The sequence below is a fragment of the Falco rusticolus genome, chromosome 2 (assembly GCF_015220075.1).
Source record: "Falco rusticolus isolate bFalRus1 chromosome 2, bFalRus1.pri, whole genome shotgun sequence".
In the NCBI taxonomy this organism is placed as follows: Eukaryota; Metazoa; Chordata; class Aves; order Falconiformes; family Falconidae; genus Falco; species Falco rusticolus.
In genome coordinates, this window is record NC_051188.1 from 4,327,575 (window position 1) to 4,344,370 (window position 16,796).

Sequence of the window (16,796 nt, forward strand, 5' to 3'; positions counted from 1 at the left end):
TGTGTTAAGAATAAATCAAAAATCATATACTTTTTTCAACATTTTCAACAGCATTGCTATTTTCAGCCAAACCACTTAATCTTTGTATTTAATTATAACAACAGAGTTAGATATGTAGATTCCTCTTCTGATGCACGTCTCGTACATAAGATAAAGATTATTTTGGCTAGTGATGTTGGGACCATACCTTGTGCTCAAACTGACAATATCAAGGGCTATGCAGATCTCACTTTTTAGGTCCTTCATCAATACAAAGCCTAGTGGGCAAAGGAAACTAGATTCACAAAAAAGGAGGTAGAAATGTTGAGGTGCCCATCAACAACACGTTCATGAGAAGCAGATATTGTAGGGATTCATCCGCGCAGATCGCACGTGCAGCTGTAATGCGACACAGATAGGAAGAGCGCTAACTGAATGAGACCGCGAGCAATCCCAGTACTCCACGCTCATCTCGATGTCACAAAGAACCAGCTGGATGAAAGAGCCATTCCTACGACAGCTGCCTTGCAGACTTTGGAAACTGGTACTTCTCAGGGAAGACATGCATATGCCCAATTCTTTATGCAGTGCACTTTCATCTGGTGAACTAAATAGCTGACAGGATCTAACACATCCACACGCCCAATACGTGAGTTGCCTGACCTTCTGCTGCAGCAAAGTTTCCAGAAGGTTGGGGGTTTTTTTCTACCAATATTTATGAAGTATTAATTACTACAGCTGAGGAGTGAAATTTTAACAGTAAACTAGAATTGGTAAGACAAAAAAAAAACCCAAACAACTCAAAACTACCTAGTTCTTGAGGTCAAGAACAGAGAATAGAATCCACTCTATAGCTTGGGACAACAGCTCTCACAAGACCATTTGGTATTTCTTGTTCTTTGTATAGAAGTAAAATTGAGCTACTACCCTACATCCCTGCGTGCAGAAGATGTTTTGTTAGACTGAGTCATTGGTGGTTTATCTGTTACTATCAGCAACTGTGTTGTTATCCTGCGGTATTTAGCAGTTTTGTAAGCCTAGTAAATAGTCCTGCAATTTGCCGGGGAGGAGGGGGGGGGGGGGGAGGGAGCACCATTTCTGTAGGGGAACCACCTCTCCAACAAAGGGCTCCCCTCCCCACTTTTCAAGTCTGGTGTTGCGCTGTATCTTCACCAACAGCTGAGTCTATAAAGCCTAGACAGGAATACCAGGCATGCCCAAAGCAGCTTCAGCTCCTCCAGAAGTGAGATTTTTTTTCACGATCCTGGTGGTGCTCTACAGGACCTCAGAACCAATAAATGGAAACCTCTTCCACCAGCTGAGCAAGGGTGGAAAAAAACCCCATACTCTCCTCTGAACAGGCTATGAGGGCCATGCAGGGATACACAACCTCATGTTCCTATAACTGCCACTACACAGACTACAAAGACAACAACTTTCCACTGCTCTGTCATAGGATGCAGCTAAAATCTGGCACGCTGAGGCTGCCCAACTTAGACACTGGGATTTTACACGTCTGACCATTTACAGGGGACATCACAGCTAAATGACAAGATCTACCATCACCCAGATTCCCTTTTGCAGAATTCATCACTGTGTATAGGAGTTAAATTGCTGAGAAATACCGATGAGTTTTGTTGGTCCTGAGACTCAGTGCAAGGAAAAGACACAAAGCAAAGGAACAGTTTATTCACTACTAGCAAATGAGCTAAACATTAAGGAATGGGTAGATTTGGTTCCCTCTTCTCATCACGTAACCAGCCACAAATGCCAAGCATACAGACCACGAAGAAACTGGAATTTAATCAAAACCAGAGACGGAATTCTGCTCCGCCATCTCTAGATACCTGTATCTCTGGCCTAGCTATCTAACTCCCTCCTGAGACAATGAAAAAAAACCTGGGCATCCCTCATCTGACTTATTTTAGACATCCAGATTAGGAGAAAATGAAAGAAATACCTCTCCAGTGAGAGGAAAGCTGGGTGAGTGCTTCAGCAGCAGTGGTCTTACAAAGCAAGTATCAACACCTGGGTGAGATGACTCCAACCCTGAGCATACAGACTGTTCACTCACTCATTTACAATTTAGAAATTTGGGATAAAGGGACAGGAAATTCCCTTTTTTGTCATATTCCTAGGAAAGCTCTTCCACTGATCCCACAGTTAGAAAGGAGTTTACTTCTCGCTTTACCATTATCTCATGGTAGCAGTCCCCGATGTATGACAGCAACAGGGGAAGGGAGATGTGAAGAGGTGAAAAACAAATGGAATATTCCCCGATGACAATGGTCAGGGGACCTTCTAACATAAAGGGAAGAAGCAATGGAATTTCTCACCTCTGAAAGGAATCCACTTCTTGTAGGAATTTTTCACACATCCCAAAAAGGGGTTCCGCTCTGTAACGAAGATAACATTCCTTGTTCTAGTTTTAAATAAAGAAAACTGTCTGTAAGGCTATAAGCATTCAGGTGTTTTGGAATCCAGTTCAAGCTCCTAAAAACTACAAGATCTTACAATTTTGAGGCCATAAAGATGTTCCCCGCAAGAGAAAAAAAAAAATTAATTGCCATCTCCCTCCCCACATTCATATCCCCCTCCCACAAAAAATAATTTGCATAAGGCATAAAATTAAGTTCACAAAGCCACTATTTGAAAACATTACCTCTCCACCTACAAAACAAGAGGTTAAAAGGCAAACATATCATGGACCTCTAATGGCAACACAGTAAATTGATGGCAACAAACTCAGAGCAAAAGCAAACAAGTTAGGATACTAACCTTTGCTCTAATCCCACCAAACGGAGTTCTAATTCTACAGCCATCCAAACCCGTGTGTAACTTCACTGGCCTCAGCAGCCAAAACAAACCACCCAGAGCCTCTCACATTGCCCAAGCCAGGCAAACACACGAGCGTTTTGAGTCTGAAGTCACACAAATGTCAGTTGCAGATCCATCAAAAAGACAACTCTTTTCTGATGCTAAAAAATCAGCAACTAATACTTAATGAGGCAAACATGATTAGCGTGCTCTTTGATACGTGACTGTTCCTCACTTCAACAGGTTCCAAATATCAACTCTACAACATTATAAACCTATTTGTACGTTTATAGCTGAGAGAACTCACCTCCCAAAACACATCTTCCCAATAATTCTGTCATCAGATTTAGTGCTGTGGCACTATACAGCTACCCCGAAGGCAAAAGGCAGCTCTGCGTTCTGAACTGCTTTAGCAAACGGTTACTGGCATGCCGCGATCTTTTGTGTGTCTAATTGCTCCTTGCTGTTTATTTAAGCCAAGCTTAAGGAAAACTAAGCTTATAGGTAAGACTAAGAAGGTCCTCCACCAGGTCATCCTTACCCTCTAGTGGTGCGCGCAGTCACTATAAGCTGTAACGCCTTCGCCTGCAGCCTCATGTGGTGAATAATGACCACTTGCCTGCTCTCCACTCCGCTGTACATGAACTCCATTTTATAAGTTTCTTCCACGATCTGTCAGATAGACCACAGGGGTGAAGAACCATCAGACTCCGTTAAAACGCTTCCACAAGCGCCATCGCAAGATTCCGGGATTTTTTCCTCACACTGAGGAACACATTAATCCACAAGTCTCGTTCTTTTGGTGAAATTCTTCATGGCACAAAGCGACACTTAATACCAAAAGGTTATCTTGGCTGTATTAAAGAAATAATTCACGAAACCTGGCCTGAAATCAAGCCCTCCCTCCACTGGCAGTCTATCTTTTGACACTGCATTTTGAATTTCCAGGAGCAGAGCGCTCACTGGCTCCCACTCTCTGCTCTGGAATACAAAAGGCGAGCAGCACAACAGAGCAGCCTCAGGGGTCCCGCTCAGGTTTACAGTTTTGGAGCCAGATTTGACAAGTTCTCTTGAACACAACTTTACATTCAACAATACTTCACGTACCGCAGCTGATGATGGGAACTATCATATGATAAGTATTGTTCTGCGTTATTTTAGATAGACGGTTAAAAGCACAGACAGGATGACACTGCACGGTTTGCTCACGGTACTTTTTCTGTCAAATAGATGGGCTTAAGTAGACGAGAGAAGTGCTCAAATTAATACTAAGTCTAGTTCAGGATGACTGTATAGAAGCCACGAACTTGCAAGTTATTTAATAGGAAATATTCCCTCACCTTGCATTGATGGGAAGTGATCTACATTCACAATCACAACAGATAAAACCTCCCAGGGGGTTCACGTGCTACTGAGAAGGGCACCCAAGACAGACAGTTCAATTAGGGAAGATTTAAAAAGCTGATAGGCTTTTGTTTCCACTCACCCCTGGGGACAACTGTCAACAGCATAGAAGGTTTTGATGCGTAGCAGTACCTGCCTCTTATTACATCTTAATTAACTGAAGACTCAACATGTCAGCAGAGTTTCCCAGCAGATCCATGAACTTGCTTTTACCTTGGGCTCATTCCCAGATTATTTAATAGCTTGCTTTCTCCTTTACCTTTTCTTAGGGATTAGCTTCAGTTTTTCCAGGTTCCAATCATTTTTACATCACAGAATCAGAATAACTCAGGTTGGGTACGACCTCCAGAGGTCATCCAGCCTGGTCCCCTGCTCAGAGCAGCTCTAATTAGATCCAGTTACTCAGGGCCACATCAAGTTGTGAACACTTGCAAGGATGGAGAGATTCCCCCCACCGCTCTGGGCAGCCCGTTACAGTATTTAACCATCCTGACGGTAAATTTTCCCCCTTTATATCTAACCACAATTTCTCATATTCTGATCCGTGCCCACTGCCTCTTGTCCAGAGCAGTCTGGCTCTGTCTCATCTGTATCCTATGATGAGGCAATGGAAGACAGCAGTAAATCCACTCTGAAGCCTGCTCTTCTCCAGGCTGGACAAGCCCAGTTACCTCAGCCTCTCCTTGCAGGGAATGTGCTCCAGCCCCTGGCCACCTCGGTGGCCCTCTGCTGAACTTCCCCCAGATCATCAGCATCATCCTTCTACTGGGGAGGCCAAAACACAACACAGCCCTCCAGATGTATCTCCTCAGGGCTGAATAAAGGGGAAGGATCACCTCCCCAGAACTGATGGCTACACTCTTACTAGGACAGTCCAGGATGCCACTGGTCTTTGCGGACAACACATTGAACATGAAGCCACCAGGTTCCCCATGCCAAACACCGTGAGATTGCTTTCATCCCAACTCCCCAGCCCAGCCAACCCACCCTGAAGAGCAGCCATTGTCTTCCAGCACATCAGCTGGCTCCTTGATTTGGAGAAGCCTTATCAGCCAACTCCTTCAGCCAGAATCCTGCCAGTTTGGTGAAAAGGAAACAGCACGAGACTGTGCCAAAGGCTTTGCTAAAGTCACGAGATGTGACATCCACTGCCCTCCCCTTGTTCGTAGCACCAGTCTCCCCATTGTGGAGAGCAATGATGCTCGTGAGGCATAAATTCACCCTTGGGAAATGGATTCTGGCTGTTCCTAACCACCTTGTTGACCTTCACTGCTTTAGAAAGAGCTTTTAGGAGGATTTGGTCCATAACCTGCCCCAGAAACGAGGTGAGGACAAGCAGCCCAGTTTACTGGATCTTCTCGCTCCTCCAGAAGATGTTTGCCTTTTTACAGTCATTATGAACCTCTCTTGCTCACCACTCATCTTTTGAAGACAAGAAAAATTACTCCACTTTGGGGGGACTAAGATTTACTTGGACAGAGTACGGCAGTGGAAGGTCAGAAGTGTATTATTGTGGCATGGCCGAGGAAGGGCTCGTATCTGAGGACTTGCCTCCACGCAGACCCAGACGCTTCCACCTCACCTGTTTTGCCGCAGCAGACGCTAACGCGTTCTGTTTCAGGTACAGAGGAGCTGCCACGTTCCACAGCTTCTCCTGCAAGGCCTACAGGAGAAAACCATGAAATGATGATAAATACCCAGCTCAGTTTAAACCTTGTAACGCTGCGCTCCATGGGCTTGGGAGCAGGGAAGATGTCCCGTCTCTCAGCTGTACACCCACAGGTTGATTGAAAAAGCAGGCCAAAGGTTTCTTTTGTGCTTTTAAATACAACAGGGGGAACCAAGGCCTCCAAAACATGTACGGTTCTATAAACCCACAGAGATACCTACACAACTAGAAAATATAAATCAGAAGTTGAGAATAATATTAACAAAGCTATGAGTTAGAGCCTGGCTGAGCCAAAGACATTGTACTTTTTAAGGAGAACTTTACACAGAATGCAGTCGCTTATAAAAACAGTAACTCACTGCTTTATCACCTCCCTGAGACCAAGATCAGGGCAATCTCAAATTGCAGGCAAAAAGCAGAAACAATAACAACTGTCCCCAGAAACACACCCACATAATCATATTTCTGAACTTTGCTGATGACAGCCTCCACTCCACCAAGGATCTCGGAGTTGCTATGAATACCGAGTGTAAAGCATCTACTGATACTTGCGTTAACAACAAACCACAAAAACCAAAAATCACAGTGCCCAACCACACCCCATTTGCTTTGTGTGTAAAAAAATTAAGAAAGCTTGACTGGATGAGTTATATCACTGCCTCCTTTTTTAAGCTGCCTGACCTTAGATACAGCTACACACAAAGCTGGCTGTAGCCAAAGCTCAGGAACATACAGACTATATCCTTCACTTCAGCTGGTCCCAGAATCCCCATTAACTACCCCTAAAAGCACAGGGTATGTAGATCCTTTAAAAGTTTGGAACCTTTTGAGCCTCAAGAGGCTGGGAAATGAAGATACTTCACACTCCCCATCCCCCCACCAACAGCTTCTTTCTGTGGGGAAAGAAGCAATTGGAAAAAAAAAATGTACTGAAAAGGGCTGCTCTGACATTCGGGTTCTCTCTACCACATCAGAATATCTAACTGTACGATATTACAAGTTACTTTTCATTTCAGCCACATTACTGACTCCTCTGCATCACCGATATATGGACTATTCTACAGCTTGAGCCAAGAACGGCTGATGCAGCTTTTACGTCCTTCATCCAGACAGAGCGCTCCTCTCTGCCAGATAAACCATCTGGTTCACACCAGCCAAACCCTGGAGAAGGGCAACAAAGCCACCTCCAAATGCTGATCCTCAGCCTGGACAGGACATTTCACTTTGGCGAAAGTTTGGATTTAGCTAGGATGGTACTGAACTGTAACACCGCTCAACTAAAATACCTTCTCTGGGTGATAAATGTGTTCCAAGGAGTTAAGGGCTGCCATGAGACATGCCAACCAGCAGCTACACCTTTAGGAAAGAAACTGAAATTCCTTCCTGGTTTTACATAACAAAGCTTTTATTGAGTCCCTCTGGAAACCTGTTGGTTGCTTGCTTTAGTTCTTGCTATACATGTGTATAAGTTACATTCAAAGACCTAAAGAATGCCAGGAGACAAATACTACGCAGGCAGAAGTGAAGCAAAAAATTAGTTCCTGTTTACAGCAAGAAGCTGACTTTGAAAAGGTTTGCTGCCGTGGTGTCAAAGCAACCACTTCATCTTCTAATACCAAACAGACAGATCATTATAGCACTGTAAAAGAAAGCACGACTGATGTTTTGCTCAATCAAGTCTAAAGGATTCCTTTGACGCTGGTGCCAAAAAAAGCTATCTACAAAACATCATCTATAAAAACCCCACTTCCAGCAGCAGTTTAGCAAAACTCATTCCAGTGGCCACTAGCAGAGAAAAGTTACTCTCGTAACATAAAAGGCTACAGAGCAGTTGCCTCCATTGTGATTTCTGTCAGAAAATAATCTGCACTGGTAATCAACAGAAGCCTTATGTACAACAGCAGAGATCTGCACTGGCGTGCTCATTGGCAAAGTTACTGCATAAATTATTGGCCACAGGAGGGAAGCAGGATTATCAGAAACCCATGGAACCTACACTTTCATCATACATCAGTTTTCAGCATGAACATCACAACATGAAAGGGCAGCACCACTGCAACAGACGGGGGGCATTTTTGAAGAACAGCCCAAAAACCCCAGATGAAGTCAAACCTTGATGAGGAGCAGCTGACACTGAAGGTAAGTTGCAGTGAAATCTGCCATCCCTGCCAGTTCTGACTGCAGTTCTCCAAGCCTCTGAAGATCACTGAAGCATGTGGGGAGGGAAAAAAAAAGAAAAAAAAAAAAAAAAGAAAGAAAAAAGAAAAAACAATGTTGAGACAGCAAGCAGGTTAACCTAAATGCACTCAGAATGCAGCAACAGTGAAGCCAGTTATTCCCGCATCTTGCTTTTCTTATCCTTAGAATAAGCACCAGAAACAGTAGCAAAACACACGCTACAAAACAGTTTGCACCTTGGGACTTGGCATGTCCTTTCTTCCCGGAGGCTGACACAAGCACAGCCAGTGGAAGCAGTAAGTCTGTCAACCCGCATTACTCTGCAGCCCTATGGGAACCATACAGCGTAGCAGTTCCAGATTTAACTTAAACCACTCCAGACTTCTACAGCAGCTAACGACCCATTTGCGTTACACTGCTGGGAAACCTAACTATTCACGTTGGCTAAGAAAGGTTGTTTGGAACACGTCAGGCTCATGTAACAAAGCACATTTGAAATATAGCTGCCTTTTTAAACTAAGCTGAAATCTGATGTACTGATATTTACCCAGCTAGCTGTTGCGTGTTGTCTGGTGTAAGTATTTCTTGTAAATCATACAGCAATAGAAGTAGCTTTTAAGTTGATAGCAAAAAAAACGACTGTTCATGGAACGCAAAAAGGTTTCAGTCCTCTACTCTCAGACATGTTTTAAAATCAAAACTGTGGATTAAGAAAACAAACCTCATTTTTTGTTATAAAACTGAAAACAGATTGGATGATGTGGATTCAACACATCTCTGTTCTTCTCCGCATTTTGCTTTGATCCAAAGTGTACTAAAATTGTCACTCTAATTCCATACTTCCTACTGTATTATTAAAAAGAACATTTATTTTTCTTCAGATGACCCTTTCCTTTTGCTTATTTTACATTTATCTTTGTATTTATGATGCAATTCTGAAACTTTGGCCCTGCAAAACCAGAAGGTTGCTGAGCACTGAGACATTAAAAAAACCCACGAGGTATCTGTATAATTTGCAGCCAAAGAAAATCTCTCCTAAGCAGAGGGGCTGTGCCTTCCTTCAATGCAACAACAGGAGAGCCAGCCCCAGCCTTACACAGTGACTCCATTTCATCTTTTCCCAGAGAGCAGAGAGCAGAAAAGACTCCTGGGTGCTCAATTCCCATGTCATACTTAATGCATCACAACATGCTAATGGGAAACAGGATGTCACCTCTCAGCTAACAGCTAGGCAGATATTCCATTTTCAAGTCTTCTACGGTTCCCGATTCCACTAATTCTATTTCCTTACAAATCTTAAACAGATTTCAACATCCCTGCAAGACAAAAAAAAGAAAAAAAAAAAAAAATCCTGTTGTATAGATGGAGAAACTAAACTACAAAGACTGATTTGCTAAAAAGCCTGTCTTACAGTTTCAACCACAGAGCCCGGGGGATGAGCGTCAGTCTTCAGCACGGTTAGAAATTTAAGCCCCAAGCAGACACCAGCTCCACAAGGTCTGTGTTACTCCCCCTGATGACAGTAATGACCAAGGAGGAGGGAGTTATGTCCCACCAGACACCATTGCAGTGAGCTGCTTCTACCCCTTTCCTCTCAGCAACCAAATTGTTGGCGCAGGAAACCCTTGTCCTCTGCAAAATAACCTTTAATACTTTGGGGTTTGCATTAAATCCTCCCTTCTCTTAAGGGTGGAAAACAACAGCTGCTTTAGTATGGTTCCTGGGTGGTGATCCCAACGGGAAAAAAGCCCAGCCAATAATTTCCACCAACTCCAAAGCACTATTGTGCTTTACTGCATATCAGTTACACACCCAGCCATCTCCAACACTATTCCTGCACTCCAAATCGAAAACATTCACGGCCTGCAAGGTTTCCAGACCTTCATTATACCTTTAAGATTCTGGATGCTCTGCCAAGAGATTACCTGTTTCACGCATTTAGTGCATTAAATGCTGTGAGACCATGGTTTAGACTGCATGTAGTAGCTTCAAAACAGCTGAAGACAAACCATATAGTTTTCACAGCTGGGTTTGCAGTGAGGAGCACACTGTTTATTCTCCACTGCAGGTGGGTGTAAAAGCGATTCAGAGCTACATACAGAAAAGGCAGCTATTTTGGGGAGAAGAAAAAGAATAAAGCTTTTTGGAATTCTATATTCCAAACAAAGCATTTTAGCTTGTTATTCTAACTCTCAAAATAAGGCTCTTTTCCTCTTTCCGAGCAGAGGAATTGCACTGAAAAGATCCTTTTCAAGAGCTTTGTTTGTAGAAATCGGCCTAGAGATGAAATGGAAGAGGTGACATAAAACCCACATTCAGAAACCATACCCATACACGTTTATCTACAGAACAGCAGACAGCAACACTCAACAATACTGTTTCTTCCAGGAAAATCCATCTGATTTTCAAACTGATGCAAGAATGCCAAATAAAACGGGCAATAAACACCCAACAAAGCATCAGAAGGGGGTCCTCTCCTGTTGAATTAAAGGCCATAGGACCTGGAAAACGGAAGAGCAAAGGGGACAACCTCTCTGCCTCCCCCCCAAAAAAAATACCCAAAAAACCTTGTGCACATGTATTACAAGTAATATGATCAAAGTGAGGGCCTCCTACAGGGACAGCAAACCAAGAACAATAAACCATAACAACAGAGTATTTACGATAAGCGAACAGCCCAGGAAGAGCACCCTTACCTGACCCTTACTGCGCTCTGAAGGGGTGCCCCCCAGAACGCACGCTGATTATTTAGTGGGGCACAGCCAGACCTGACACCATCAGTTTTATGTTAAACAATGTTGGTTTATCACAATGCTTTCTAGAAGGTGGCTCAAACTAAGTATTCAACGGCAAAGTACAACACTAAAATTCAGAAGCAAAGTACCCGCTTCAAAGACATTGGGCACCCTAACCGATCTTCCCATGAAGAGGTCTGCTTGCAGCCTTACCGGATGGTAAATTCCAGCAGCTCCTGTATGCCCTGTGGGTCGAGGTGCTGAAGGCTGTAAACCCTCTCCAGGCTCTGATGCAAGAACTGCTGGGAAGGATCTTCATGAGGTGTAATACTGGGAGAGACAGGGGAGGACACCAGCTTTCTACCTGGCAACTAAGCAAGAAGACAGACATGCAAACAAAACAAAAAAAAAAAAAGGGAAAAAAAAAAAGGAGAAAAAAGTCTAACACAAGTAACAACGCTGCAAAATGCTGCCACATTATTTAACAACTACCAACTGAGAGCTCCAATTAATTTCTCAAATTCAAAATTTATATCAAGGCTTTCAAGCCTGCATCTTTGTTAGTTAATACTCCCCAGTTTGTAATCCACTCGCAGGTACAGATCTTCAGGTCAAATTCCAACACCCCTTTGAGCGAAACATCTTCCTCCTCTATTAACTATGACACTGCAAAGTCAAGTGAAGTCCAAGACCACACGAACTGCAATTCATTTTATGAGCTGTAGTAAGATGTACAACCAACTTCAGTCCCGCCTGTGCTTCCACACAGGAAAAACATGCTTCAAAGCAGCAGGGAACACATCTCACGTGCAAGCAAACCATTTAGATAGGACACAAGTCAAATGTTGGAAGATCTTCACAGGCTAAGCTCCCCTTCCCCACATAGTCAGAGCTACAGAAAGGTCCCAGGAATCCTGCCCTAACCAGCTAGTCTCACTTGAGAGCAATAACATTATTACTCACCCCAAAATATTACCAAATCCATATGGTAACAATTTAGTATCTGGCTCTCCTTACTTAACGTACGTTTCAATATTCATTTGCGTGGTGCTTGGAAGAAAAAACTTTTAGAATGCAAGTGTTACACACAGACAGACATAGAAAGAGACCACCAATATTCATAACAGAGTAGTGAAGTGCCAACCTAAGTGGTTCAACTTACTCTTAACGGAGGGACCAGATGAGAGAGACTGTCCCGAAGATAGGCGTAATGTCTGAACGTATGATCAGAGAACAGGGCAGGCATTGTTGGGCAACTTTTAGCAGCATTAAAAATCAGAACCAGAACAGCAATGTCTATTGAAATGGATTGTTAAAGAAAAATAAGCAACAGCAGAAGAGCTCCTTGGGGATGGAAAGTTAGAACAACAACTCAACAACCCTTTCTTCGCTTGAGATCTGTCCAGCAAGTTCTTTATAGCTGGAGAATGCCAAGCAAAACCCAAAGAGGTGGCTGTCTGAGCAGATGAAAAGCAAGTACAAAGCACAAACATTTCAAGATGGGCCATATTGGAGGATGGATATTACTGCCAACGTGGGATGGCTCAGAGGCAACACAAAGGATAGGAGCCAGGTATCATAAATGCAGAACATGCTCATTAGGTGGAGTTTCACTCTTCCTCGAAGCTTACACTGTGCTTACTGGTTTGGTACCCAAACACCCTCTAAAACAAACATTTACCTCTGAGTCTTTGAAAATTGCTGCATTTTCTGTGATGCCCTGAAAGACATCCCTCCCCTTAACACAGACTTAAACCAAAGAATCAAACACAGAAAGATGATTCTGGTATAGAAAAAACACGTTCACAGTCTGAGAGCCAGAGAAATACAGAGGGCAGCCAAAGGCAGTTAGCCCAAAGACTGGGGCACTCACGTGCAACAGGGCTGACCCCAAGCACAGGATCTCTAACAAGAGAGCGTGAAAGGATCCCAGTGCAAAGCTTATGATCATCTGGGGACTTGCCTGCACAGGGATGAAGCAGGTTCAGCCACAGAAGGGACTGAACCCACATTTCTCACCTTCTGAAAAATCTTTTGCATCCATCAACTGCCAAGCATAAAGGTTTCCTCTTGACAAACCAATTTCTCCTCTTTACCCAAAAGCCTTTCCAAATTTTCAGCTGAAGCTATTCAACTATCCTGATTCAAATTTCCTAAGTGCTCTGAATCAAACAAAACGATGTTTTCAATTAACAGTTTACATTGGAAACATACCTTTCAGGTCTGCTTTGCAGTTTCTGGCTCCCAGAAACTTAGTATCTTCACATAATACACCTCTGTAAAATTGGGTGGCAAGTTGCCTCCAGATCATTTTCTAAAATAATATTCTTTGGTTCAAGAATGGTTCAAGGCAGGAAAGTGCCTTGAGCTAAATAACAGCTTTCTCACCTCCGCAGTGTTCCTTCAATTCTCAGCTCATAGGACAAATTTACTCAATTACACAACCATCTGATTATGGATTAACCTTTCTCTCCACCTGATTCTAGTCCTGTTCAGTTCTCACAAGGTATTTATTTAATCTGTATAGAATTTCTATCTCACGGCCTGTGACTAGTGAGAGAAATATGGAGTAGCTTGACAGAGGAAGAGTTATTCCAGTCTAACATGTCTCAGCATGCATCAGAAGCAGCATTATATTCTGCAATGGCTCAAAAGGGAAGCAAGGAGAATGAACAATGGAAAAATGGTATTTCACATTTCCAAGGCATCTCCTATTGTCAAGAATAATGGTGTAACAATAATAGTTTGTATTCTAAAGCACTAGAAGAGCTAACGTTAATAAAAGGATTTCTGATTTTGAATTGTTTCAGAAAAGATCGTAAGTTTATAGCATTATGGGGATTCAGCCACTGCTGTACTAAGAGATGGCACTGTTCTATACACTGCACAACAGTGAGGATAGCAGAAGTTTTACCTAAAAAGAAAACAGACAAGGAAAACCACTCTTCTTATTTAAAAGTTAAACCATCTTCAAAATTAGTGCAAACTAGACAAATGTTTTCACATCAAAGGACTCATCTGCAAAGCCCAAATCCTGACAAATTGCTTGATAAATAGATTATTCATCACAGCATTAAAAAAAAGGCCAATTATACCACATTGGTATTTATGAAGATGGTTCCAGATAACAGGTATTCCATCACTTGCCGAGTAATAAAATTAGAGTGGCAAAGGGATTCAGAAATAGCTACAAGATTGTCTGCTACAGTTTGAAATGGTTTAACAAATGTAAGCAACAGGAAAATATGAGTAAAATCTATTAAAATCAAAACAATCAACTGGCTTCATGAAAAAGATACAGGCTGGATCATCCATGTCTGGTTCGGGAGTGTCAAAGAAGGGATGTGTGCTCAGCAGCTCTGGGACTAATGGAAGCACCAAAGTGGGATGCCTGCTTCCCAAGAACTTCAAGCACCTGAAAATACACAGATTGAAGTGTTTCTTGTTTCTTAGTAAACACACATATTGCAAAACGCAACATTTTAAAGCATTGTCACTTTATGCTGCAGCAGCACTTTGAGGGACTGGTCAGCATCAAAAACCTGCTGTCCAAGACTACTGACCCTTCATGGCTGAGTATTTGCATTAACATTTGATAGGATCCAAGACAACTGAGAGGACAGCTTGAAAAAGCAAGCAGAAATAAAAATTTGTTTATTTAAACTGTTCAAGAAACACTTAACGCATGGAACTACACAACCCAAGAAAAGCTTTTATACTAAATGCTAACAAGTGAGCGTATTTTTTAGTTCAGAAATAAAGGAGCGAGGAGGTAAACCCCCACCTATGTAACAAAACCCAAAACCCCCCAAAACTATGTACGAGTACACTGGAAGACAAAACAGACTAAAACATTTCCAATGATACCCAAGAATTCCATCTCAAACCAGGTGTGCTGGAGCATCACTTCCTTTGCTGCTTCCATTAAACAATCAGAAAACCCACACACAAACGTTCATTATTTTTGCTCAGACAGAAAAAGTCTCTCCAACAGCACAATGCCACATAGACAATCCACTTGTCAAAACCGGTATAATCAGCTGCTGGTAAATATTACTATTTAATGCAGTGTCAAGTAAGCACAAAACATTAGCTGCATAAAAGAGATGAGGTTTTAAACTGAAGTTTGAATTCATCTTTTCTGGGAATGCTTGGAGGGCTTGTAACAGAGGCTATTTCCCGTAGTGGTCACCAGTTCTGGGATTCCCAGTACAAGCATCAACATGCAAGAACAACACAGAGTTTCCACCTCAGTCATGAATATGTACAATGCTTAGTACAGCCACTATTCCAAATACTTACAGAGTAACAGGATTGTACACCTGCAATACCTCTTACCTCCTTAGCTAGCTCAGTATTTGCCTAACACCTCAGTTACCAGAAATAGGAAAATAAGTAAACACACAAGGACACTGAACATACTCACTTCCAGATGGATTCTCTGTCTGTGGGATACTTAGTCAGGTTTTTCAGCAGCTCCACCAGTGCAAGATGGATGCCTTCCTTAGTTGAGACATTGGTGCAACACAACAGTTCATGAAGTGCTTCCCGAATGTCCCTTGAAGAATCCTAAAAGAAAAACCAAAGAAAAAACCAACCCAGACACCTTGGAGTGCTGAGAGAAAAGATGTGCCTGCATACGCATTTACTTTAAAGGTAGCAGTTCCTGCTCCTTGGCTAAATTAGTACCATAGGCATTTGAAAAACAGCACGTTTCTAGTTACCACAGCTAAGCACAGATGAAGTGACAGACCAGGCAACTGCTGCAGGGTCCCCTGCTGGTCTCATCCACCCATATGCTTCATTTTCTGGAACGAATGGGAACTGCTTTACTGCTGACCTCCTCAAGCAGAGCAAGAGTCACCGTTTGGTTTGGGTGATGTAGTCCCATTTAGGGACAGGCAGTAACAGAAAAGGTAGGCACTGGGTAATTCAGCAAAACAGTCACCGAAGATTGTTTTATCATCTTTGGAGAAGCCTTTTATCACTCAACACATGAAGCTCAATTCCACAAGCCCTTAACCCAGTCACCAGCCTCCAGAGGGTTTAGCATAAGCATTGAGGACATGCCAGTGGCTGGATGGACCAGATTAACAGTGATCATCTATAGGAGAGAGGAACTTGACCTAACTACAAGTTTACAGATGGACAATAAAAAAGCCAAAACTGAATCAGAAGTTCAGTCACAAACTTTTTTATGATCGTATGGGATTCCTAATGCATCACTTTTAAAGTCACATTGCACCCATTTTATTTTTTAGGCCAAGGTGACGTTCTACAGAGGAGTTTATGCAACCTCCAAGCAATATTTTTGGAAGCGCTGTGGCTGAACTCCAGCTTAATTAATTACATTCCTTCTGCCAAAAACCACCTTGTCATTCCATATCAATGCATTATACTTCCTGGCTATCAGCATTTGTGTGGGACTGTTGGACAGAATGTGAAAATTTGATAGGATACAAGAACTGAATGTGTTTCAGTGGTGGATTTTTTTTTCATTTTATTATAATTTGCTAAGTATCAACAGCTCATTCATCACTGTCTTACACAAAAGAAGAAAGAAAAAGTCCTCTTGTAAAGGCTTTTAGATGACGGTCAACACACAAATGATCAAAGGAGGAAAGCACAGCTGGGCTGCTCAGCTGTTCCTTATTTTGGTGGTGGAAGGCAGACTACGACCAACAGAGAAGACATACTCTAAGGACTGAAATGAAATGACCACAGACATAAAATACTTCAGGTGAGTTGCACAGACCACTGGAAGGGCAGTGCAGAGACAAGCAAGGCAGAAGACTACAAAGGGACAGAGAGGAGCCCAACTCAACAGAAACTGAGATCAAGGACAACAAGGAAAGCAGAATCCAAAGCCTGGTCAGAGAAGCAAGGAGTAGCTGTACAGTTACTCAGATAAAGTCAAAGCAGTAAGGTGGAAACAGAAGCTACCCCATCACCCAACTGTTCCATATTTACACTCTCGGAACAAATTTAGGGACCAAGGTTAATGCTATTTTTCC

At 42.6% G+C, this 16,796-nt stretch overlaps 1 protein-coding gene across 3 annotated transcripts in view; it reads right to left on the minus strand.

Moving 5' to 3' along the window:
• Window positions 1–16,796, minus strand: part of INTS4 (integrator complex subunit 4) — a 39,430-nt gene that overhangs the window by 6,531 nt on the left and 16,103 nt on the right. For all 3 annotated transcript variants that reach the window (XM_037376517.1, XM_037376516.1, XM_037376518.1), the window contains exons 12-19: window positions 15,209–15,351; window positions 14,082–14,197; window positions 11,945–12,078; window positions 10,996–11,153; window positions 7,982–8,075; window positions 5,783–5,863; window positions 3,338–3,468; window positions 2,316–2,375 (exon numbers count right to left, since the gene is read on the minus strand). In XM_037376517.1, coding sequence (XP_037232414.1) covers window positions 2,316–2,375; window positions 3,338–3,468; window positions 5,783–5,863; window positions 7,982–8,075; window positions 10,996–11,153; window positions 11,945–12,078; window positions 14,082–14,197; window positions 15,209–15,351 — 917 coding nt within the window. The remainder of the gene's footprint in view (window positions 1–2,315; window positions 2,376–3,337; window positions 3,469–5,782; window positions 5,864–7,981; window positions 8,076–10,995; window positions 11,154–11,944; window positions 12,079–14,081; window positions 14,198–15,208; window positions 15,352–16,796) is intronic.